Below are 23235 nucleotides of genomic sequence, written 5' to 3'. Positions count from 1 at the left end.
AAAGATATATGATATGATACCCAATCATACTGAACCATCTGTGTATACAAGAAATAACCCATTGAACAATAAAAGGTGTATAAAATACACAAAGACATAAAGACATATAAGTTGCAACTCATTTATTTTTTCAGTCATTTTTCAGTCATTAGACTTAGTATTAGTTATACTGAGCCCCTTACATGTGGGCAAGCAAGAATTATACAGTTATAGAGATTATTCTGGGATTTTTATTTTTTATATTTTTTAAAATTTTTGGTGGTTTTATTGTTTCCGGTCTTTGTATTCTGTTCCTGTACAGCCCAGGTGTGCTTAAACACACTGTGTTATGGCACATGCTAAATAAATACTGACATAACTGATGTTGGACCATAGAGCCATTGCGTAATGTTTAGAAAGTGAAGGTCGGTACAGGATATGACATATAAGGGATGTTAACTCTTTGTTCACTTTTCCTTTGTACCAACTGCATAAGTTTTTTTTTTTTGAGTCACAAATAGCAAGAATATTGTTGTTTCTATCTGTGATAAATTAGCGTTTTAGGAAGGAATTTAGAGGTGTTGTGCAATTCTGGATTTGCTATGTCAACATGTAGTGCTTTCCTCGATTTTTAAAAGTTATTGTTGAAATACCTTTGACTGAAACACTTAACCTCTTACTGTTCTGGTGAAGTTGTTCTGTGGCTACTGTGAGACTAAGAGACATGATTAACTCTTTTTCCAGTTTTTACTAAAGGGGGGAAAAAAACCACAAACACAGCTAGCGTTGATTAAATTGTTTGTGTACATTTTTTGCCATGTCACAGGATAGTTACTGTCAAATGTACTGCAAATTCAACTTGCCTCCTTCCTCCTGCAGTGCCACCAGGGGATTTAGGGATATGAAATGGGGAAGAGGTAGGGAGGGGGGGTAGATGAGGGGGGAAATGGGGGGTCGAAGAGAGGTGAGTAAGAGATGAGTCAACAGCCCTCCACTATAAGATATCCTGATGGAGCCTAACAGTGGCATACACGCACCAGCCAAGGTAAGGTCAACTCTCTTCTCCGTCTCCACTGTCCATCTCATTCACCATCGCCTTTACTCAGGCTTCAGCTCTTTCACCTTTGTTTTGCTGTCTGTGTTCTGGTCTTTCTCCATTATTCAGTTTGTTTTAAGAGTTCTCTGGGATGTTTAAATGCTAGATTTATTTGTAAAAAAAATGTCAGTTTTATTTATTTATTTTTTTTTTTTTTAGAGACAGTCTTGTAGCTCTAGCTGAGGTTTTTATGAGCTTACCCTTCTTCTGTGTATTCTTTACAAAGCCTGTGGCAGAGATTTGGAAAACTGGGGGTTGAGGATAACAGAGTTAGCCAGAGTCTGTGATCTTTGTACCAGTTGCAGAGGCGGAAATTCACAGGTGTCTCTATCACAAATATTTGCTGCCACAATCAAACATATTGAGTAAATTACTGGAAGGAAGCATGTTTATAAGTTTGAACTAATGACATGATGATATGAACTCATACCGCTGTCTTAGTAAGATGAGTCAACAGTGAAACAGCAAGTGGAAGATGGAGAACTACAAACAACATTTAGGCAGAATTTAGAAGAAACCTGTATAATCTCTGATCATGTCCAATGTCATTCTTCTCCTAGGAATATCAGTGCTATTCCGAATTCTGTACATCCTGGGAAATACCACAAATATGGACTACACACTGGCCCTGTTGTTTTCTCTGCTGCAAGTTTTAAGTGTGTGCACAGCTGCTCCTCTGCCAGCAGACGTTGTGACGATGAAATCTAAAGTAAAATGGATGGCTGAGCAGCTGGTTGTCAGACTGAACAATAACTTTGAGGTAATATTTGTAGTTCTGCTCATGGTGACAAATTCTGAGGTTTTTACACTGATGTTGTATAGGATAGAGGGACTGACTCATGTCCTCTCTCTCTTGCTGCAGGTCCCTCCTGGACTGACACTCAGTCCACCTGCTGATGATCTGGATGGACCTTCCTCCATAGTGACGGTCTTGGACGGTTATAACAGCCTGATCTCTGACACTTTTAACGGGGTCTCCCAGGTCAAGTTGGACATCTCTTCGTTGACGGGTTACCTGGATCAGTGGAGGCAGGGGCACTGCAGCGAGCAGCAGCCAAAGCCCTCTGTGCCCGGGCCGCTGCAAAAGCTTCAGAGTCGAAAGGAGTTCATTCACACGGTGAGCATCGAAGCTCTCATGAGAGTGAAAGAGTTCCTCAATCTGCTGCTGAAAAATCTGGACCGTCTCAACACTTGCTGACTTTGGACCAATATTTATAAGTTGTTGGCTTGATTTTTGGACTGGCCATGTTGGACTTCTGCAATGTGTTTTGAAGGAAATTTATTCTTGAACATGAGCTTATTTATACATATATTTATTTATCTACTTTATTAAGGATATATGTATTTTGTAACAAACATTGTCTTTTCATCAGCATGCCTGCAGCCAAAGTATAGCTTCCACAGGAATGTTTGTATGCAAACGGATCTACGGCACGCTTTGGACACACAGATAAATCAGCTGCTTGTAGGTTTGTATTTTGACACCACTGTTGTGTCAACAAAGAACCCACCGAGTGAAAAATATGAATCTAAGCATTAATTCAGACCTGAAGCTGAATCAGCAGAATAAGGAAGCATCACAGTGGACAGTGATATCACGTCTGGAAATTCCTGAAAAAAAGGAGGAAACTTGCCAGGAATAACAGATGTGTTTGTATGAGAACTAGATGGACAGGAAGGGTAAAGGGCGACTTCAATTTCAGTGCAATACCAGGAGCTCTTCCAAAAACAGCTATTTATATCCAATTTAAATATTTTTGTATATTTTTGTACATTGACTTGTATTTTTTATTGAATTGGGTTTGAACTTTGAATAAATATTTAACAAATGTATTAATTGTATATGAAAGTTTGTCAGTGTTGTGTAATGAGTGAATGATGAGATGAGAGGGATCAGACTAAAGTGGGAAAAGACACGTAGACCAGGTTAATATAAAATGTCATTTGTGGGTGTTCGTCTCTTGCTTCACTTGTATATTCAGGGTTCATGAGTGGGAAGTGTTTATCCAGAGCGACCGGCTTATGATTAACTCCTGCTAAAAAAGTAGCATTAAAAAAAAAAAAAGTGAATGTGCTGCCATAATCAACTGACACGTCTTTGAATCCTGCAACAAATCAGGATTTAATACAAAAAAAAAAGGATTAACAACAATTTTCAATTGTATATTTTCTTAAAAAGACAAGGAAAACTCCTTACATAATTCAGTTTGTTTTAGAGGTGAGAAAAACAAACAACATGAGCATGAGTTACAGAAATGTGGGAACTGAATGAATGAAGTTAAGTGATCGAACAGTTTCGAACACGTGAGCATCACGTACTGTACAATCTGACACTAAACAAATGAACAAGAACCATTGTATTTCTTATAAAACCTCTGGATGTCAAATATAGAGCATTAAAGTAGCCTGTCTCACACACACAAATACAAACATACAGTGCACACACACACACACACACACACACACACACACACACACACACACACACACACACACACAGTATTAACTATCGAACCACTTGTTTCTTTTTAAATTGCTGCTCTTGTCACTATTACCCATCAGTTTCTTCTTGTACTGCTCCACCAGGCTGTCAAAACGGTCCCCGTCCCGGTTCTTGAAATGCTTCTTTGCTGCTCTAACCGTCTGGGGGAAAAAAAAGTAAAGACAGTTATGAGGTGTAACAGGACAACTCTGATAAAGTGTCTCCAAACTGACATGCTACTGTCATGACATAAAATCAAAGAATACTACATTCACACGTCTTGTTTAATTGTTGTCATACAGCATGTGCCAGAACCAGTTTGTTAGTAATAACATATAATTTTGTCTGACAAATGTGACACATATCCATATTTAAGCCTGAATTCACATTTCATTTTGCAGATCATGTGTACAATTCACAGATATCTTGGTGGAATATTTGCTTACTTTGAACCAACTATTAGTTCCTACATGTTTAATGTAAATGTTGTAGAATAATATTACTGCGGCCTTACAGCCTACTCCCCACCACTATCGTGGTAATCCCACTACAATTCCACTTGGTGGCGCCAAAGAGGAACATTTTATATTGCCTGCAGGGAAACGTGAATATTCAGTCTTCAGTGAATCTGCTGCAACATCTTCTCATGCTTTCATCCAGTCCATTTTTTTGTGATACCTGTTTGGTTAATGCCAGTTCTGTTGAATCTTTCAACATCTACCAGACAAACTCCCAGCAGCCAGTTTTAGGGTTGTTTGGATTTAGTTTTGGAAATGTTCTGTTGAAGTCTTCATGACTAACTTTAGCCTTAGGAGTTGTAAAATTAGGACTGAAAAACCCACGGTTTGTAATGGTTTCTAATAAATCAATGCCTCAGCAGCTACTCTTCAGCATGTGAGTATGATCCCAGATTACAAAAAAGCAAATACAACAGGATATGTATAAACCTGGTTTCTGGGCTGTGTGGGCTTTTCCATCTGTCGTCTCTGACGCTCTCTCTTGTTGGATCCAGGTCTTGCTTTCTTGGGTGGCGGAGCCTGCTGCTTTCCTTTATCACGCATTCTGCAAAGGACAACAGTTCACAATCTAATAGTTTGTCTGTTTTGTTTATTTCGAACATGAACACATCACCACGTGTGAAAATCTAATCTTTCCTACAACATACTTACATCATCATTACACAAACCAATGCCTGACTTAGTCTTAAAGTAATTTCCCCAATCAAAGGAAACAAATGAAAAGAGAAAGAAAAAGTTGATGCTGCTGAACAGCTTTGACCACAGAATTCCTCTAAAATGCACTTTGGTTTTACATCACCTGCCAAAGATAGAGTGTAGACAGGAGACTCGGTAAGGAAATAAAAACTGCACCTGATCTTAGGTCCCCGATGAGAAGGGAAAGGTAGAACCTTCTTTCGTTTCTTTCCATTCTGCAAATCTATGTGCTCGACCTCAGGGGTGGTCTGGAAACCAGAATAGATTCTTTCTTTTTTCTGGTTTTGAGGAGGAGCTGATAAACACAGAGAAAGGGGGTTAGAGAGAAAATTAAAAAAAAAAAGTTAGAAAGATGTAAATGGTAACAGCCACAATAAAAAGCTGTACTGTATCTGCATTAAACCCTCATGTCCAACTGACAGATAACGTTTTCATACCTTTCTCCCTTCCTGTCTGCTCTGATGAGGATTGCGGCTTACTTCCACCTTTCCTGGGCGCTTTTCCATCTCCGGCTGCCTGAGACTTGCCTGCCTGGGGTTTTGCACCTCCTTTCCGGTTTTGGAAAAACTCCTGCAAAAAATATCCACACAGGGTTAATTTTTCATTTTTACATTTGAAATGGGATACTAAGCTGTGTATGACACAATCTAACCGAAACACACCTTGTTCTTTTGTCGTCGCATTTCTTTTATTTTGAGTTTCCTTGAATCCTCCAGGGAAAACTCAACAATAGGTCTCTGCAGGATGACATAAGATCGAGCCAGGAAAATAAGAAAAAAAAAACATTAAAAAAAAGGGGAAAAAAAAGCGGCTTTTAAACACACTGATAATGATTTTAGCACTTAGCCACTCCAATGCAAACATGTACCTTGTGTGACCCAAAGATATCAGGGTTGTTGTTGAGGTAACGAAGCGTTCTGAGAGCATGTTCGTGGTCCTGGAACTGGACAAAGCCGTAACCTAAAGACTGTCCCATCACCTGACCCTTCTCTGGTTTCTTGTCATACATCACCCGGCACTAAAAAGAGAAACAGGAGGTACATGAAAAACAAACAGCATGAATATGAATGGCAACAACGCCCCCTACTGGGCACAAAGGCACAATGTTTCTAATCCTGTAACTTGTCAAACAATCATTAATTCTACTCCCACAAAACTATTTCCAGGAATGTTAAGCTGCAGTAAAATAGTCATCTAATCAACACTGCTATATTTAACGAGGTGTCTACCAGCATACCATAGGATTTCTCACCTCTGTGATGCGGACTCCCTTGTCTCCCTTTACAGCTTGAAGGCAGAGAGCTTTGAGTTTTTTATTGTCCACTGACTTGGGCAGGTTATGGACACACAGACGACTCTTTGACACAAACACATTTATGTCCCGAAGCTTGGCCCTCTTTATTTCTTCAAACTAAGGCAAAGGGACAATACAAAATATTTAGGGGCAATGATATTTAATGAGACGTATGGTCAAATTATGCATAAAAAAAATCATTCTCCAAATAAAAAGGTCGATAACGCTGATGACAAATTTACTCACTCTGGTTCTTTTGATCATGTCTGCTTCAGGCACACCCTCTGCAGCCTTGGTTCCAGCACGAATCACTTCTCAGAAGAGAAAAAACATTCAGCATAAGAACTAGAATCGATCTGAAACCAACTCTGACATGACTTTCCTCGCTTTGAATCTCACTGGGGACATTTTCATGTGGAATACGATGAATGTTACATCAAATCTGCATGAAGGAAAACCTTTAACCAAATGATGAAAGGACCACAAGATAGAGAAAGCTAAGGAGGAGAAAAGAAGAGCGTGAAATGGGTTTACTCACATCCCTCTCTGGCCAGGTACAAGTTCCTGGTGCCTGTTTCTACTTTCACTTTATTGACCTTCAGCTTGGCTGCATCATCTCTGCTCACTGCTGCCACGATCAACAGCTTTCTGCCGTCCACACGGATGCCACCATTCTGCAACAAACAACCCAGATACAACAAGACAGCAACATCACTTCATTGCATAAAACGCAAAAACAGACTATGCCATACCATTTTTTAAAAAAAAGGCAGATACAGGGAAATATTTATGGCTAATCATTCACAATTCATGCACATGAGATTGCAGATTACCTCTGCTTCGTCCTGTGCTGCAGCTATGCACCTGTCTGCAGCCTCTTTAGTCTTGAACTGGGCGAATGCACAACCTGGCAAAGCAACAAAGCCAAAATGAGCCAATTAGCCCGTTTATCAAAAGAAGCGAAGAGTGTTTCACTGAAACGCTGCTGACTAACCCTTTGAATGTTCTGTGTCTGGGTGGACAACAATCTTTATGTAGTTAAGCTCTCCGTACTGGAGGAGGACTTCCTCAAGGCCCTCTTCCTCTGTGTCGAAGGACAGGTTCCTAAATGAGCCACGTGAAAGATGAACAAATATGGTGATAACAAAATTAATGAGTGTGAATGCTTGTAGAGAATTTGAGAACGAAACAATTTTTTAAAAAATTGAGAAACGGGGCAGAGTGCGATAAACAAAAGGGGTTTGTAGGGAGAAGAATCACCAACCTGATGAAAACTGTTCTGCCCTCTTTCACATCTGAAGGAAGGAGTTTCTTTGAGGTTTTCTTTTGAGCTAAAGAAGAAAGTACCAGACAAACTGTGTCAAACAGCATTTCTATAGTATTTAGACTATATGCAAGGATATGAAAAACACAGACTGAGAATTTATACCTGCTTTCCCTTCTCTGTCGTCCTCATCCTCCTCATCTTCTTCACTTTCATCTTGATCCTCATCTGAATCAAGACCACTCTCATCATCATCATCATCATCTTCTTCCTCCTGGGACATATCATCCTCATCATCATCAGCTTCTTCACCGTCATTATCTTCATCCTCATCCTCCTCCTCGTCTTCATCACTGTCTTGTTCCTCGCTATTATCTTCATCATCTGATTGAGATTCGTCCACCTGCTGCACAGCTGGTTTCAAACTGACTCTGTGGAAAAGTTCGGCACAAAATCGGCTTGTAAAGTTTAGTTTTTAAACACCTCGCGATGTCTGAACAGAAGCAAGCACATTTGGGGTTCTCACTTTTTCCTCGCAGGTGCTGCCTGTTTCTTTTCTTCATCATCGTCCTCAGGGTCACTTTCCGAGTCTGACTGTTTTCCAGTTGCATTCTCTGTTTTCTTATTTCCTGTGAGGTAAACAAAACAGTCTTAACGATCACAATCTTTATTTTGATGTTAATATAACTTCTGATGACTGTGAGGGCATATAATGCGTTCTCTTTTCATTTTTCAATGTGCTGTAGATATTAAAAAGAGTAAGGTTACCTGCACTTGAAGACTGCTGTGTGGCAATAAATTTGTCCTTAGGCACAGCCCAGTCAACTGCTACCTGCCGCCCTGTGAATTAAAACAACATTTAAAAATTCAGTAACACTATCCAAACTAAATAAAAGTTTGATATTCAAAGTGAGAAGACAACAACCTATGTGTCTCAGTCACTAACCTTTTATCTCTTTCAAGTTCATAGTATTAAGCGCTCTTGCTGCTTCAGGCACATTTTTAAACAGGACGAATGCAAATCCTCGCATCTTCCCATCTATAGAAAAAAAGAAAAAAGAAAAAGGACAATAAATATAGGAAAGACATTATTTACTGCCCGACCCAACAGTCACAAGACAATTCAAAATGTTGCTCATCACGCTTGTAAGAAGTAAAAGCATTTTTTACCAGGTTTCAGGGGAATTTTGGCCTCAAGAACTGTTCCAAACTTGGAAAATACTTGCTTCAGATCATCTTCTGAACACTGCAAAAGAAGACACTTATCACCCTTCAGGTCAAGCAGCGAGTGTGCTCAGTGTTCTCAGCAAATAACTGTGCATTTCAGAGAATGGATCAACGTGTGTTTGCCAGTTTTTGAATTTCACACTCTTGCAGTGTACCGCACCTTAAAACTGAGGTTCCTTATGATGAGTTTGGATTTCAGTTGTTTCTTCTTGAAGCCCTTATTTTTCTGTTCATTCTCCTTTGGTGCTGCAGCCGGCTCTTTGGGTGCTAAATCAAAGACATGAGCAAGGTTATCAAGGAGACACAGTGCAAGAGCGCGTCCACACAGCTGCTCGTTCACAGAGACATGTCCTCACACCTGTTTTCTGTTTGTCTTTGATTTTCTTCTTTGCCATCGACAGAGAAAGCTTCTGTCCGTCGTATTCTTTTATTTCTTTCAAGGCTCTCTGTGCATCTTCCTCCATGGAATATGTGACAAAGCCAAAGCCCCGACATTTCTCCGTGCCTGGTTTACGAATGAGAATAAGTTATTTATGTTGTCATTTATGTTTTAGTTTCACTGCGACTATTCAGTATGGTGTCTCTACATTTACAGGCTTAAGTGTCAGTCTATCTGATCCATGCCCACTTAGCTTGGGTTAGTAAATGTTTCCCGTTAAACTCGTTTATAAAATTCAAAAAAGACCCCGAAGAAATGACAGTGGAAACATCACCTTTCTCTCTGACCACGAAGCATTGCTTTACCGGACCAATTTCGGAGAATATTTCCTCAAGACGCTGGTTTGAAGCTGAAGCTGGTAGAGAGCCGACGAATATGGTCTGGGCAGGCATGGCTCTCTGCTGCTTAGCTAACGTTAGCACGACAATGTTAGCCTTTCTGCCTCGGTAATAACTCACAGACTGATGCCTAGTTTGTTAACAACCTAACGCTGGAAGCTAACGTTAATCTATTCGATACCACACGAGTCAGTGAGATGAATACATGCCACTGAAGTGTGTAACTTGAACGCCATTAGCTGCCAGATTTAATCGCATGTTTACATGTGTGGGCAGACATCTTAGAAACTTAACGGAAGTTGTCACTTGTCCCTTCTGTCAGCAGAAATCCGGGCCATGGCGCCGCCTGTGGCCCTGGAGGTGTCAACATGTTAGGTTACTGACTTAAAGTAGCAACAACAACAATAATAATAATAATAATAATAACCATCACACCTCAAAAACATGTCCTCATATTTATTTCCAAAACACACACAAGAGAAGAGAAAATGTTTAAACAAACTATTTCTTGAATGTAATTGCAACTGACTCAAAGCTTTACAACCAGGCACCATTTCATGTTCAACAACCACCTTCAACAGACATTTCATTCATTCATAAAACGTTAAAACTGTGGAAATTTCTAAACTGAGCTATTGTTAGTTTTCAAGTTGTAACTCGTAACTTGCCACGAGTAGTGGTAGTTTGAGAAAGTACTGTTTGTTGAAACAGATGTACCACTGAGGCTCACTGTGCCTTCCTGGAGGTTAACTGGTATAATGTAACACACACAGAAATAGGACTAATATTAAAAGAAAAAGTGAAAACAGATAAACCTTCATAAAGATCTGACAACTTTGGCCAACACCCAAATTACAGATGGATACCACAAGTTATCAGTGCAGTACAAATTGCTTAGTAAAGAAACAGTATAAAAACAAAAGGCCTGCTGAGACACGTCTGTCTATAGAAACCATCCAACTCCTGGATGTATTAAAGTGTTATTGTACGGTTTTTGTTAAGCACGTTAAACAAACATCTACATGGTGGAATTTCTTGTGTAAGAAAAGATATTCTTCAAGGCACTGGTATCCAGCAAAGAATCAGTGGTCACTGGAGATTTTTTGTTTTTTCTTTTACATAAACATGAAAGGTTATGTAGTGAGGCAATTATGTTCTCGCTTACAGACAGTAGAAAACAGACCATGTACAATGACTCGTTTTCTGCTACACAAAACAATGTGTGGATTGTGCTATAAATCTATTATAATATAACTATTAACATAAAATCTTCCCAACTGTGACGTTCAATGAAAACACTGGATGGTTTCACAAGTGACACAGCAGGTTTCATTTCCCCGTGTTCCCTGTCACAATACCCCTGTGAGAAATGTGAAGGTACAAGTGTAATATGCAGCAATTCAGTACGTTTACTACCTGAGATGAGAGTATAATCAACCCCCAGTAAAAAGAGGAGAGAAGATGAAAGACGGAAGTGTCAGGCAATGTTAAAATAGATGGTGTGTTGATGAGTTTGCTCAGAACATCTTAACATTTCTTTTAGAGTTTCTGTTGATAAGGTCACTGAATTATACGTTTTGAAAAGTCCTTCAAGCTAATTATTCTTTCTCTTGTTTTTCTTCTGTGCAAAATTACCTGCAGCTGCCGGACACAAAACTGCAGCACTTCCTGTTTACCAGAGAATTTTCGTTGGAGAGACACACCTACAGTAACAGTGAATACACAATCCTTCATAAACGTCTACTGTGTTGATTGTATTAAATAGGAATCAAGAGCACCAAGATTTACATGAACAATAATTTTCAACAATTAAAAATGTCAGTATTAACTAAAGCTTAGCAATTGTTTATACAAGTAATGCAAGTTTGGAGTTGAGCACATTAGAGCTGTTTTTGTTGTTGTTGTTGTTTTGTACAACATCTGTATTCTCACTCCAAAACAACAAGCAGGGAGAATTTACTGACATGAATTTGACCACTGGAGTGGTCTGACTTTGAGACAATGAGACTGTGAGTGTCTGAAGTCCCACTGACTGTGAGTGAGAAGTTTTTGCTATTGCGACATAGCCAACATTAGCATCAACAGCTGTTTACATACTAGTGTAGAAGAAACAAAGCAACATCAATGTAAACTATTGTTTAGCTTATATTTCTATCACTTCTTTTCATCTCCTGACGTTAGCATGCTAACCAGCTACCCCCGGCCTGTCCCATCTCACAATACTACTTTCCGATAGCGATCACTGCAGTGTCAGGTCTGGCATTAGTTCAGGATGAGAGGATGAAGAAATTGCACTGCCCAGAGTGCGTATTCTACCCTCTTATCTTGTAAACGCAACAATGGCTGAATTCTCAGCAAGAAACCACTGTCATCGCTACCACCACCACCGACTCCCAGCAAGAAGTCACGTGTGGTGGCAGAGAAAACATAGCACCTTTAATGTAAAGCATGTTCCTTTTACCTGGAATGAACCGTGTTTCAGAAATAAAACTGTCCTGCCTTGCCTTAGTTCATGATGCCTAGAGCAAATGTGTGGCTATCTGTGTTCACGTCTCCACCGACTTTATCTGCGTTCATCTCTGAAAATAGCTTTGAATTTGAAAATGCAAATGAACAACAGTATCCAACACATTTGCTTTGGAAATTAGAGTTTGGGGCTAAACTAAGCTGTTAAGGGAGAATGTGATGTAAAGTTTGTTGAGATATAAGATCCTTTTCTTGCTTGTATTATGTATATGTATATATATAAAATTTAATATTTTAAGAGTCTATTATTTAAACTGGAATAGAGGTGCAAGGATTAGTTGATTAGTCAGCAACTATTATGATAATGTGTGGATTTGATGATAAGACATGATAGGAAACTGAAATGCACTTTTTTAGCTTACTGAGGAATGAATGAGATTTTTTCCCCCAACTGAACAGATTTGTACCATTAACCAATGTATTTTCCCAAAGTTACAGCAACACACCATAAGCTAACAAACATTTCAGGTTAAATACAGAAAACAAGAAAAGCTAATATGTCATAAGGTTGTAATGAAGCCAGCTCACATCTTGGCCCTCAGTGGAGTGATCTGAACTGCTTGAAGGAACAACTCTAGGGTCACCAGATACTCCTGTGGATGCCTCTTCAGGTGACCTGCATGTGTTGAATTCTCCCACTTCTTTGCTGTGATGCTTATCCCGCGCTTCTGCCAGTAATCGATCAGTTCCTCCGTAGCTCGTGCGTCGCTTAACGGGTCGTTCTCGCAAAAGAAGAACAGTGCAGGAGCAAGGATGGGAGTGTTCCAAAACACATCAATGCCTGTGTTAAAGTAGTCCACCGTTTGGCGTTTGAACATGCCAAAGTATAGCATGCTAACTTGTTTTACCAGTGTCTCCAAATGAGGAAATATAGTCTTACCTAGACCTGGGTAGAGAGGAGAAAACCACACTTCATTCATTTCCACTGAAAAGAAAAACACTCACTCCTGTTCATACATGTATCATTTGTATGTGTGATTATGCATAATTGATACTAATGACATGGAATCAGTGAATACCAAACTAACCTGTAGCCATCGTCTCCAGAGTGCCCACCACCAAGCTATCGAAGACTTGGCCTTTGATCCTGTTTGTAAGTGACTGATACTTCTGTGCATCCTGGGATACATGTACCAGCAGCTGAGTAAATGTGTAGCCACCGATAGAGAAGGCATGGACAAGTAGTTGGCGGGATGCAAAGCGTTCACTCTGGAGCAACTCCAGCAACCTCTTTCCATGATCCAGACCCCAGCGAGGCCACAGGAACTCTTGCACCTTGTGTGTGACACAATTAGAAAATTTAAGCAATTCTGCATCTGCATGCTATTTCAGCTTCAGTTCTGACTTTACCCCAGACTCACCCTTAACTGTCATACAACCTCCACAACAAATAATCCTTGAAGTGAACCTTTGCACCACTGACCGTGTGATATGTCTGATTTGTTGTTGTAAATGTGTGCATGTGGGTCATTTCAGGCCGTGGGCGTGTTCACACTGATGTTGGATATAGATCTTTTCTAAACATAAGTGTGAACAGTCATGACTGAAACATCAGACCTGAGCAAAAAGAAAAAAATGTAGTAGTAAGTATTAAGGTTTGTAATCCTGTAATGTGAGTTTAAATTATTCAGTTCAAGAGGAGCTCCAAATACCAAGGTCTCACTGACCTCAGATGTCCGAGATTAACAATTAACAATTACCTCTTATCTTGTCTGACCAGAAATGGGCTTCTTGGAAATCAGTACTAATTGTAGTAAGTTGTTCTTAATGTTGAGAAGGCAAAAACACAATATGCATGGATGATACACATCCAATAACCAAAATAATATGCAAATGAAATATGCAACCACTTATATGCTGTAAAAATTTCATCACAAATCTTAATAATGCAACTGAGTCATCATGAAGTTATCTTAAGTTTAACATATAACTGTTCTTTGTGGTTGTGGTACCAAGCACTATGTACAATATCAACTTTAATGTGCATTAAAAAAAAAAAGTTCTCTCAGTCACTTATTTATATTGTCCTTACCTCACTCTCCACTACAAGCACATCAAAGCCTGTGCGGAAGTAGATTTCACAATACTTGGCCACAGCTTGGGGACGAGCACCCAACCAAGGCAGCATCAGCATGAGGGGTTTGTGGTCTTCAGAGGCTTGGTTCTGACATCCTGAGGGTGAAGATGCTAATTCGTTCATGTAGAAAGTGACATTCTTGGTGAGGCGGTGGGCAGTAACTCCTCTGCTCAGGGCTGTCCTGGCCAACGTAGCAGACAACATACTGTAGATGGAGATGTCAGGCTTCCCAGTGGATTAAAGGTGACTAGTGAGTCTGAAAACAACGGACATAACGGGGGGGGGGAAAAAAAGCAATGGACGTAAAAATGAGAAAGCTAGCAGCACGTTTGTTCATGATGCCTTGTTGTTTAGGGCTATCGAAACATCATGCTGGAGAATTAACCCTACATGCAAACGCTAGCTTATTTTGTAACCTAGCTCTACCAGGCTATAAATAGCGTTAGCAGTGTGTTGAGAACACATACGTTAGGATATAGTGTTAGCGAGGGTGTTCACAAATTCAGGTTAGTTTACTGATTCAACCTCCCGTAGGTTAATAAATGTTATAAACCTAAAATTAAGCACTGAACGAACAACTATGACAGTTAGGTAATCGGAATAACTTAATCCGTGCTACTTTTTAAGAAGGGACACAATAATGAGGCACACTACAAACATAATCCTAATTTTTTTTTAAAAAAACGCCACGGCTAACTTAACTTTAACTTCACCAAACGATTCGTAACTTCAGCATGAAATGTTAAGCCCCTTACTTTATTCTGTGTGCTGGTTGAGTTACTAACCTGGTTCGGATGTTGTTCATTAGTGATGCTCTAACGAATTAGGAGGGCTACTACCAAACACATCGTTGCCGGTAGCGTAAACTTAAGCTGGCCAAACACAAACCTGTCAACAACCAAGTGTTTGCCGTTGTTAAAACCACCGAACTCGCCTCTCGTAGGCTAAAGGTCCCTGTTTCCTCTCCGCCTTCTTCATCAGTGTTGTTGTCCTCAGTTGGCTTTCAGTGAGATCTCAGGCGAACTGCTGCCCTCCTCCGGAAACAGACCGCCATGCTAAAACTGTGCTACTCTGACCGGTCTAACTGGTCTCTAATCTGATGCAATACCTCCTATGTTGTTCACACTATCTATCTATCTGCAGTATTTATTGGACACATTATGTCCTTTATTAATCTTTCCAAAAATATTAATATTTTCATACTGTGGTGTTGTTTTGGTCTTGTAGTGTATACAGACCAACATTTAAGTGTCTTATTAATTGTAAGTTACAAAGCTGACACTAACCTTGCATTAGCTCACTCACTTAGCACTATTATGCAAGAGTATTTCTTACTGTAGCTGTGATATAACCCTTCAGACTTAAAAGGAACCAGCAGATAAAGAAAATGTGTAGATCTGGGAATATGATTTACAAAGAAATTAAGATTTGAAGTGTTACTGTTTTACTTGCTGCTGTAACATAACAATTTCCCTCTGAGGGATGAATACAGTATATCTATCTATCTATCTATCTATCTTACATCATCATTATATTGTCAAATCAGCCAAACCTAAGACATCAACCAGTATATTTACCTTGATCATTATGGCCTATATTTCCAGACATAATGATGAAGGTAAAAGACCATGCTTGAATGGACATGCTTAGTAGGACTAAATATAAAGTATAAAACATTATCTTATCTACGCCCTTTGTCCTATCGTTCTCTTTGCTTGTGCAGCTTTGTTTCTGTGTCTTGTCCTTTTGTCCACATTCCCAGCTGGACCCCAGTCCCTGCTGACTTTGTCTTGTTGGAGGACGACTTGTCAAAACAGAAACCAGTTGCCCAAAGAGTTAGGATAGCAAGTGTGAGGCGGCAATAATTTGGCCATGTCCCTCACTGAGCTCATATGTTTGGCCTGTCATTGTCCCTTTCCAGCCCCTTTAGTTACGGCTGGGTTGGTGCTTTCCTGTGTCCTCATCAGACAGTGGGTTATTCACACCGCTCGGGAAGTTGCTATCTTCACCAGTGACTGACAGTCTAAATGATCTGAAATAGCCTTTGCTGTCTTTCAGTCTGAGCTGAGGTGAAATCTGAATCTGTTATAAGCAAAGTGTTTTTTAATCCTGCAAGCAGAAGCCTGTGCAGAGGCAGGATGAAATTTAGGAGACAGTTGATGAACTGCCCTCTTCATTACTGGCTGTGGTATTTGCTGTCACAGCCAACATTACTCTTGGCATGCTGAACCATTCTTTGTGTGTTCATGTCTTTGTGCTTTGTCCTAAATATATGTTTGGCAGATTTGTTTGGGAAACAGTTTGATCCTTATTTATCTATCTATTTTTTAGTTTTTTTTGGGGGGGGGGGGGTAGAAGAAGAATCAATGTGCATTTGGCAGAATGCCCCCATAACAACAATCCTGGCTTGAAAAATCCTGTGCACTGCAGATTCAACAGTGGTCAGTGGAGCGTTTATAACAGAACTTTTGCCAATTCTTAGATCAGCCAGTCAGAGGAAGTATACAATGTGTGACTGTGCTTTAAACTCTCTGACTCTAAATGCATCCAAAGGTATGTGGATCAGGGTCTATTTTAGAACCATCCTTGGGAATTGAATTAGGCCACGAAGCTACTAGATTTCCCCCATTGTGTAAAAACAGCATGTGAGCAAAAGTCTGATAACTTTGGAAGGAGGGAAATAAAGAAAGCAAGTAACATGGCAGTGCCAGAAAGAGATCACCCATAGAAAAAAGCTCTTTTCTCAGTAATTGATAGAGAAACAAGGTCATAGTTTAGCATTTCCTTGCTAAAAAGTGCCTGCACTAGGTGAATGGTGCTGTATGTACATACATTCACAAGTAACCGCTATCATGCATTATGCATGTATGCCTTTCAGAGAGAATATTCTGCTTGATCCGTTGCTGTGACATGTTTCAAACAGAGCAGCTGATGTGATTGCTACTTTAAGGGGAAGGGCATAGCGTCAGTTGTAAATTACACTCAGAAGCACGTATTGATCTGTAGCACTGGTTAGTTCAGTGCCTGTTGGCTGATGAGCCTGCCTTTTGCTCCTATGACATACTTGGGTCTTTTCATTTTTTCCTTTCCTTTCTTCTTTTTCTTCTTTTCTTTTCTCCCACTAAACACCACGTTCTGTACATCATACACACCAGAGGCATGTGTGTGAGTGTATGTGGGAAAGCGAGACAGTAGCGAGGTTCCTGTGCAACTATAAAAGCGATGATACTCAGTGTGGTGTGGATGATGCCTCAGATTTAGGATAATGGGTTTGTGCAAACAGTCAAACTCACTGTCAGATCAGCGCAGCGGCAGAGTGCGGGACAGCACGGGGGTTGTCAAGAGGAGGTGGGGTCTGTCCCATGTGTCGGCTGTCTGATGGAGAGAAGAGGGGCACAGCACAGTGAGTATGAAAGGACACAGAGTGCTACGCAGAGAGAGACTGCAGGCATGCAGCAACACAGAGCAGCATATATGTTTAAAGAGGCTGCAGCAGAGTGGGCTGTTGATGAGGTAAGAATGCTGAAACGAGACTGGCTACAGGAAAAATAGCTGTTCTGTATTTAATATCTCTTCATGTGCTGTTATTGTGAATGTAGCTCTATCACTCACGCTATAATGTTTGTACTGAGCGTATGTCACAGGATTTTATAGGGTATAGGGTGTTGGAGTGTCTTCATATACCTCACTAGAATTCTTTTCGTATACAATATTTGCATTTTACTTACTACTGTTTATTGCAGATATCCTGTCAGTACACAGTACTTGATCAGGCTTTACATTGATTGTGTCTCGTATGTGATTTATCTCTCTTCTATCACCAGGCATGTCGAGCATGATATCCTTGGAGACCTGACTTTAGAGATCCGTCAAACATGTGATTGGACAATAACCCCGAAAACCTACAGCATGTGACTTTGCAGTGGAGTTTACGGACCTTCACCATGCTGTGGAATCTTTATCTTCTCTTCCCCCTCTCCTTGCCTCTCTCATTTCATGTCATAGCCTCAACCGGAGAAAATGTCAAGGAAACACAACAGCTAGACACGGACACAGCAGTGCAGCATCTCACACAGCCCTCACAGAGACCTCATAGATCTGAAATAGCACTGGTGAATCCCATATTTGGACCCGAGAATGTTGACTTCCTGGGTCTATCTTTGAGTTGGCCCTTGTCATCATCTGAGGAATCAGATAGACAAGGTGTGATTGGCGAATACACCGATTTACAGGAGAGCACAGAGACATCTCTTTTATATCCTCATGAGAAGGGACTTTTCATATCCAGACCAACAGAGAGTGCTACAGAAGATGCTACCTATGAGGAGAGTACACAACCAAAAAAGTCTTCATCAGGAGCAGTACCACCTCAACCCAAGCAGGAGCAAACATTCAAGTATCAGCCAGCTGAGACCAGCACTGGATCTGTATTGCATTCCACACAGACTGAAAAGAAGCAGCTAACTTTCCCCGCCTTGCAGAATGAGACGACTGATAGCCACTTACCTTTTCTTATGTCTGGCTCACTTCCATCAGACAGACCAGACCAGGACTCAACTTCACCGCTGTCTGCTGGACCTGAACCCAGCCTTGAGTACACCACTCCACCCGTAGCAACGGGCATTTGGGGATGGACCACAGACCCTTCTGTTACCACACAGGGAAAGACACAAGAGGAGACTGTCCCAGTGAAAGTCAATGTTACAGACCATGCTTTACACAGAGGAGCTGTCAGCATGGAGACAGGAAAAGGTAAGAGTCACTCCTTGAGTGAAATTTAAAGCATTTGGAGCATCTATCATTTACCAAAACTTCACCAATCAGAGTTAACAAATTTCACTTTATGGTCTATTATGAATGGTAGGATTTGTAGTGTTGCCCTCATTAAAAACCTAAAAACAAAGACTCCAAGTCGATGTGTGACTGCAGTGTTTGTGATATGCATTCTGCTGGCAGACACAGTTGTTTTACATTCACAGAATGGTTTGCACTTCACTCCCCAAGCTTTCTCTCAGCCTTTTATCATAGACGCTCCTACTCAGTCCTCCTCTCTCCTGTTACTGTAGAGACATTTTATTCCCATTACAACCAGTGCCCGGTACCCACATCCAAAGGTTATTGGATAATGTGGTGCACACCTGAACATGCAGTATTTACTGTACACACAGACACACAATATGGCACTCACTTGTCAAAGTAAATGATGTGTTGTGTGCACAAGCATGGGGGTAGGAGGGCTTTGACAGAAATGTGTGAGAAATTACCCTTCCTCAGTCTGACAATGCATTTAATACTACATGCAACTTTGAGCCTAACAGCCAGTTTGTTAACCAGATATTACCAAAATTTGTTGGTACTTGCGTCACAATACAGGTCAAGATGGGGTTTATTTTTTAGACTTTGAAGTGAACACAGAGAAATTCCCTTGCTTTGAAGGTTCTCTCGCCGCTTGTTTACTTTTGATGCTGCTGCATTAACACAGTCACTCCACAAATTCACTAATGGAGGTCCAGAAATAGGACACATTCCATTTCTAACCAGTAGGTTCCCTCAGTCTGATGGCTCCACACAGCTTACATTGAACGTTATTTCACATAGAGAATGAGTTGCTTACATTATTTATTGGTGACACATTCGCAGTCAGATATGAAAGTTCATCATGTGCAGATTCCTCTTGAAAAGATCCGACATCAAAGGTCGAATAACACCTTCCATGCTTTATAATAGCCACACAAAATGAGAGCAGCAATGAGGTCAATACTGGCTAATCAACACACATCTCTTACACGAACAGACACACATACACTACTTGCTGATGCTCCCCCTCTCTCTGTGACCCAGTTAAAGATTCCCAGTTACTAGCCTGCACTGTTTTATTATGGATTAACTTCGCACACTGCAGATTCCACTATGCTCTCATTTTGGACAATAAGGACGGTGAACAGAATTTACTTTAGCCTGTGTGTAGATTGTTATGCTGCTTTTTTGTCCTTGTTATTAAAATTGCCAATTTGTAACTCGGGACCAAATCCATAATCACAAGAGTACACAGCCACACTAGCAGCAAAGTGAGGCATTTGGACATAGCAGTACTTTGACCTAAATGCTAACATCAGTATGCTAACATGCTAATGATGACAAGGTGAACACACTGATACTCTGCAGGTAATGTTAAGCATGTTCACTATCTTACTTTAGTGGTCTAGCTTCATTTTACCTTTTGGTTATCTGTTGACACAACTGATACATTGGTAACATGTTTATTTTATGCTACTTGTTTTACAGAAGACTTCAGGGACGATGGCCTGCATGTCTCAAAGACCAATGGCACACTTTTGCGTGATGGTAACATGGACACATCTGCCACACCCTGCAAAACAACCAACCAGACCTGGACTCCCGCCTACCCAGATGATTTTACTCCCAGCGAGTCCATGCACCCTGCTCTGCCTCTGAGCCCTGCCCTGTATGTACCTCTGTATTCAGACTGGAACTCTGCCCTCGCCACATGGGGATTTGCATGGGAAGCTCACATTTATGGCCTGGGTTCTGTCTTCACTGCATTTGGCCTTATCTCTGTGGTCTGCCTGTTAGGCCTTCCCCTGCGGTGTCCCCCAGGAAGCCCCTACTTTACTCTCCTGCACTTGTTCCTCCTAGCATTTGCAGGGATCCAAGCTTTCAGTTTGCTCTATGATGCTTACAGTCACCAAGATCGTCTTCCCCCTGTGGGCTCTCTTCTGCTCTCTGAGTTGCCCTTCCCCTGTTTGATCTCAGCCTTCTCCCTGGCCTTCCTCCTTCTTTCATTGCGCTCACGCATGCGTCTTTCACTCCCACTTGCTATTTCCACTTCATTTTCAGCCTTGCCCAAACCTCGCCTGTTACTGTGTGTGTCCCTGCTGCATTTTGGAGTTGCTCTAGGATGTGTTGGCTTGCTCCAGCTCTTCCAAAACCTCCCCACCATGATCCTGCTGTTCCCTCAGGGTCTGTTTGTGTGTCTCACCGTCTTTCTCTCATGCTCCTACCTCATCTTCTACTGCTTAATACGAGTCGACACTAAGCACATCTACAGGCTGAATGACAATGGAGAGAGTGGAGGATCCCCTGAAGTGATGCCACCCGCAAAGTGTCCTTTTGCCAAAGTGGAGGACTGGCATAGAGCAGCAGGAGCTGGAGTAGGAGCTTCGTTGTGTTTGTTGGGGTGTGGCGGCCTACAGCTTTATGGGATCCTGCACGCTCTTGGTTTAGGTGGGGTTGATGGCTATGGGTTCCAGCCCTGGTCTTGGTGGGGATACCAGGTGGGCTGCAGACTCTGTGAGGTTGGGGTGTGTCTAGGTTTGTCCCTTATTGGCACACACCCTCTGTTCTGTCACAACAACTCTTCAATCAAGACCATAACTCACCCTCGGCCAGGATCTTGGTCCCGCCTCTCCTGCAGCTCCCCTTCACGAGGGCTTACCCTGCCCTCTCACGAAGGTGCAAATTCTCCCGTCCTCTCCTCACATGATTCGTGGTCTCAAGGTAAGCAGGAAAAGCTGGTGGTCTGTGATGTCATCACTAAGGGACAGTCAGAGGCTCTTCCTCTTTGCTCAATGGTGGATCCTCCTGGAAATGGGCTAGATTGTTTCCCAAAATCCAGCCAAACACGGACTACTCTACTACCTCTACCTACACCCCCAAGCCCACCTCACAAGCCTAAAAATGCAGCTGAGTCTCAGCTATCATCACTGGATAGCTTAGGTCTGGAGACTGACTCTACTGTGGACCTGCGCCCCCCATCTCCCATAGACTTGTCCCGCAGCATTGACCAAGCTCTGTTCAGTGAGGCCCTATTCTCTCACAGTATCTTTGGTTTGCCAAGGCTGTTCCATGCTTCTTCAAGCCATTCACTGAGCTCTCCTAACCAAGGTACAGCAAAGCAAGGGCCCAGTTCTGTGGAAAATGCCTTATACCGAACCTCTTCCTGTGGAGACGTGGATCAAGAGAAAACCCTGCCCAGTTCAGGCTCTTGCCAGCCACATGGCTCTTTGATATCTCACAGCAAGACACCAGAGCAATGGGATTGGAAAGGCAGTGTCTCTGGCTCGACCCAGGGTCTGTGCAGCAATCCCAAGGAGACAGGAAAGCTGCGCTCACATTCTTGGGCCAACAGAGGGCAAAACTTTGCTCAGCACAGCCTTCCACGAGCAATTCCTCACCTGTCTTACCACAGGCGTTACCGAACCCTGAGCTTAGCCTCTCGCGACAGCCAGGGTTCTGGCCGACTGGCAGGGACTAAACAACTGAGTGAGAGCAAACAGCTGGAATGGGATCTGGCTGTACAGGCAGAGTTTGTCAATGTGTGCAGACAAATTGATGCTCTGAGTGTTTGCAGTGACACCATTGAATTGTAGGAAGTTTTAAAAGTCCAGCTGTGATTGGAATGCACATAACATTGTACAGAAATAGCAGACTCTGGTTGTCTGCTTTAGATTGTACAACATAAAAGTTATACAGATGAATTAATTACCTAAACAAATGAAAGGCTAATGAAAATGACTGATACAATGGTAAACCCATCTTATTTTCTATAAATACTGTACAGTTGACATTATATATACATTTATATATATACATACATATATAAATCAATTTTAAAGGCTAACTTTGTCACACTGTTTTCAAGAACTTCTATGCTTCTCTTTGAAACAATGTTTTTAAAATATTGAGGCAATAGTCCAATTTAAATCTGTACTTGTCCACTTAGACGTTTCTGAATGTTAAGGATTAAATATTTGTATTTAAAGCTTAAGCTTAAGCTTTCTGATGTTGAAGCTTTTCTGCAAAAGAAACTCCAAGAGGAGGAGAAAGGAACGTAAAGTCTGCTTCAACCGTGAGTGGCCAAAAAAGGTTTCACTTAACAATACTGAGAATGAGAGATGCCCATCAACATATAAAGTGATATTCCCCTTTGACCCTCACCCCCACATGTGACAGTATCACCTCAGACACAGTTTCATCTGTATTGGGAAACAATATGCGGAAATATTCAAAATTACAGTGAAGCATCATATTTTGCCAGTACAATTAGTACCTTCATGGCAAGTAAGTTGTGAACAGAATTGGTGAACTTATACTTACTACTTATTTTACTGGCTTGTAGTACTTTACACATGGGATTATATGTTATTTCAGCGTGGTGTAATAAATTCAAAGAAAAACCAAACCCGTGGGATGAATTTGTATTGCTTGCTATACCATTTGAGTGGTATTTTTTAAATGTTTACTATATTATATTTACTATCTTTACTATATATTTTTTA

General features: G+C 41.1%; 4 protein-coding genes across 5 annotated transcripts; 2 read left to right on the top strand and 2 right to left on the bottom strand.

Annotated features, from left to right (window-relative positions):
- The first annotated feature begins 1551 nt into the window (after nucleotides 1-1551).
- On the top strand, nucleotides 1552-2794 carry LOC121182524 (leptin-like). Its single transcript, XM_041039081.1, has 2 exons — nucleotides 1552-1835; nucleotides 1938-2794. The coding sequence occupies exons 1-2, from the start codon at nucleotides 1611-1613 to the stop codon at nucleotides 2271-2273; spliced, it is 561 nt and encodes a 186-aa protein (XP_040895015.1). The 5' UTR covers nucleotides 1552-1610; the 3' UTR covers nucleotides 2274-2794.
- A 386-nt stretch (nucleotides 2795-3180) lies between these two features.
- rbm28 (RNA binding motif protein 28) lies at nucleotides 3181-9615 on the bottom strand. The gene is made up of 20 exons (XM_041039080.1): nucleotides 9270-9615; nucleotides 8915-9061; nucleotides 8717-8823; nucleotides 8500-8575; nucleotides 8276-8368; nucleotides 8098-8169; nucleotides 7856-7958; nucleotides 7495-7760; nucleotides 7330-7396; nucleotides 7060-7169; nucleotides 6899-6972; nucleotides 6604-6739; nucleotides 6312-6376; nucleotides 6024-6182; nucleotides 5640-5789; nucleotides 5434-5508; nucleotides 5209-5341; nucleotides 4928-5066; nucleotides 4505-4619; nucleotides 3181-3718 (listed from the first exon to the last, which is right to left on the bottom strand). The coding sequence occupies exons 1-20, from the start codon at nucleotides 9385-9387 to the stop codon at nucleotides 3578-3580; spliced, it is 2346 nt and encodes a 781-aa protein (XP_040895014.1). The 5' UTR covers nucleotides 9388-9615; the 3' UTR covers nucleotides 3181-3577.
- A 159-nt stretch (nucleotides 9616-9774) lies between these two features.
- Nucleotides 9775-14913, bottom strand: si:dkey-5i3.5 (uncharacterized protein LOC565091 homolog). Of its 2 annotated transcripts, XM_041039207.1 has the most exons (5): nucleotides 14722-14913; nucleotides 13892-14192; nucleotides 12888-13134; nucleotides 12740-12745; nucleotides 9775-12640 (listed from the first exon to the last, which is right to left on the bottom strand). In XM_041039207.1, exons 2-5 carry the CDS (start codon nucleotides 14138-14140, stop codon nucleotides 12384-12386), a joined length of 759 nt encoding a protein of 252 aa, XP_040895141.1. In that variant the 5' UTR covers nucleotides 14141-14192; nucleotides 14722-14913; the 3' UTR covers nucleotides 9775-12383. The 2 variants fall into 2 exon arrangements, with proteins under 2 accessions (XP_040895141.1, XP_040895140.1); XM_041039206.1 differs by having other exon boundaries at nucleotides 9775-12745.
- Nucleotides 14914-17838: 2925 nt separating this feature from the next.
- On the top strand, nucleotides 17839-22426 carry LOC121182396 (proline-rich transmembrane protein 4). Its single transcript, XM_041038866.1, has 2 exons — nucleotides 17839-18688; nucleotides 20222-22426. The coding sequence occupies exons 1-2, from the start codon at nucleotides 17881-17883 to the stop codon at nucleotides 22324-22326; spliced, it is 2913 nt and encodes a 970-aa protein (XP_040894800.1). The 5' UTR covers nucleotides 17839-17880; the 3' UTR covers nucleotides 22327-22426.
- The last annotated feature ends 809 nt before the right edge of the window (nucleotides 22427-23235 follow it).

Source organism: Toxotes jaculatrix, chromosome 5 (genome assembly GCF_017976425.1).
Source record: "Toxotes jaculatrix isolate fToxJac2 chromosome 5, fToxJac2.pri, whole genome shotgun sequence".
Taxonomy (NCBI): domain Eukaryota; kingdom Metazoa; phylum Chordata; class Actinopteri; family Toxotidae; genus Toxotes; species Toxotes jaculatrix.
The sequence above is the reverse complement of the archived record's forward strand: the minus strand, read 5'-3'. Positions and strand labels throughout refer to the sequence as shown.

Coding starts and splice junctions, on each gene's coding strand:
- LOC121182524 (XM_041039081.1), top strand. CDS start 1,611: ATGTCCAATGTCATTCTTCTCCTAGGAATATCAGTGCTATTCCGAATT. Junction 1,836..1,937: donor GACTGAACAATAACTTTGAG/GTAATATTTGTA, acceptor CTCTTGCTGCAG/GTCCCTCCTGGACTGACACT.
- rbm28 (XM_041039080.1), bottom strand. CDS start 9,387: ATGCCTGCCCAGACCATATTCGTCGGCTCTCTACCAGCTTCAGCTTCA. Junction 6,377..6,603: donor GTACCTGGCCAGAGAGGGAT/GTGAGTAAACCC, acceptor TCTTCTGAGAAG/TGATTCGTGCTGGAACCAAG. Junction 6,183..6,311: donor ACATGATCAAAAGAACCAGA/GTGAGTAAATTT, acceptor CCTTTGCCTTAG/TTTGAAGAAATAAAGAGGGC.
- si:dkey-5i3.5 (XM_041039206.1), bottom strand. CDS start 14,140: ATGTTGTCTGCTACGTTGGCCAGGACAGCCCTGAGCAGAGGAGTTACT. Junction 13,135..13,891: donor TGCTTGTAGTGGAGAGTGAG/GTAAGGACAATA, acceptor GTCACACACAAG/GTGCAAGAGTTCCTGTGGCC. Junction 12,746..12,887: donor TCTGGAGACGATGGCTACAG/GTTAGTTTGGTA, acceptor CTCTCTACCCAG/GTCTAGGTAAGACTATATTT.
- LOC121182396 (XM_041038866.1), top strand. CDS start 17,881: ATGCTGTGGAATCTTTATCTTCTCTTCCCCCTCTCCTTGCCTCTCTCA. Junction 18,689..20,221: donor CAGCATGGAGACAGGAAAAG/GTAAGAGTCACT, acceptor CTTGTTTTACAG/AAGACTTCAGGGACGATGGC.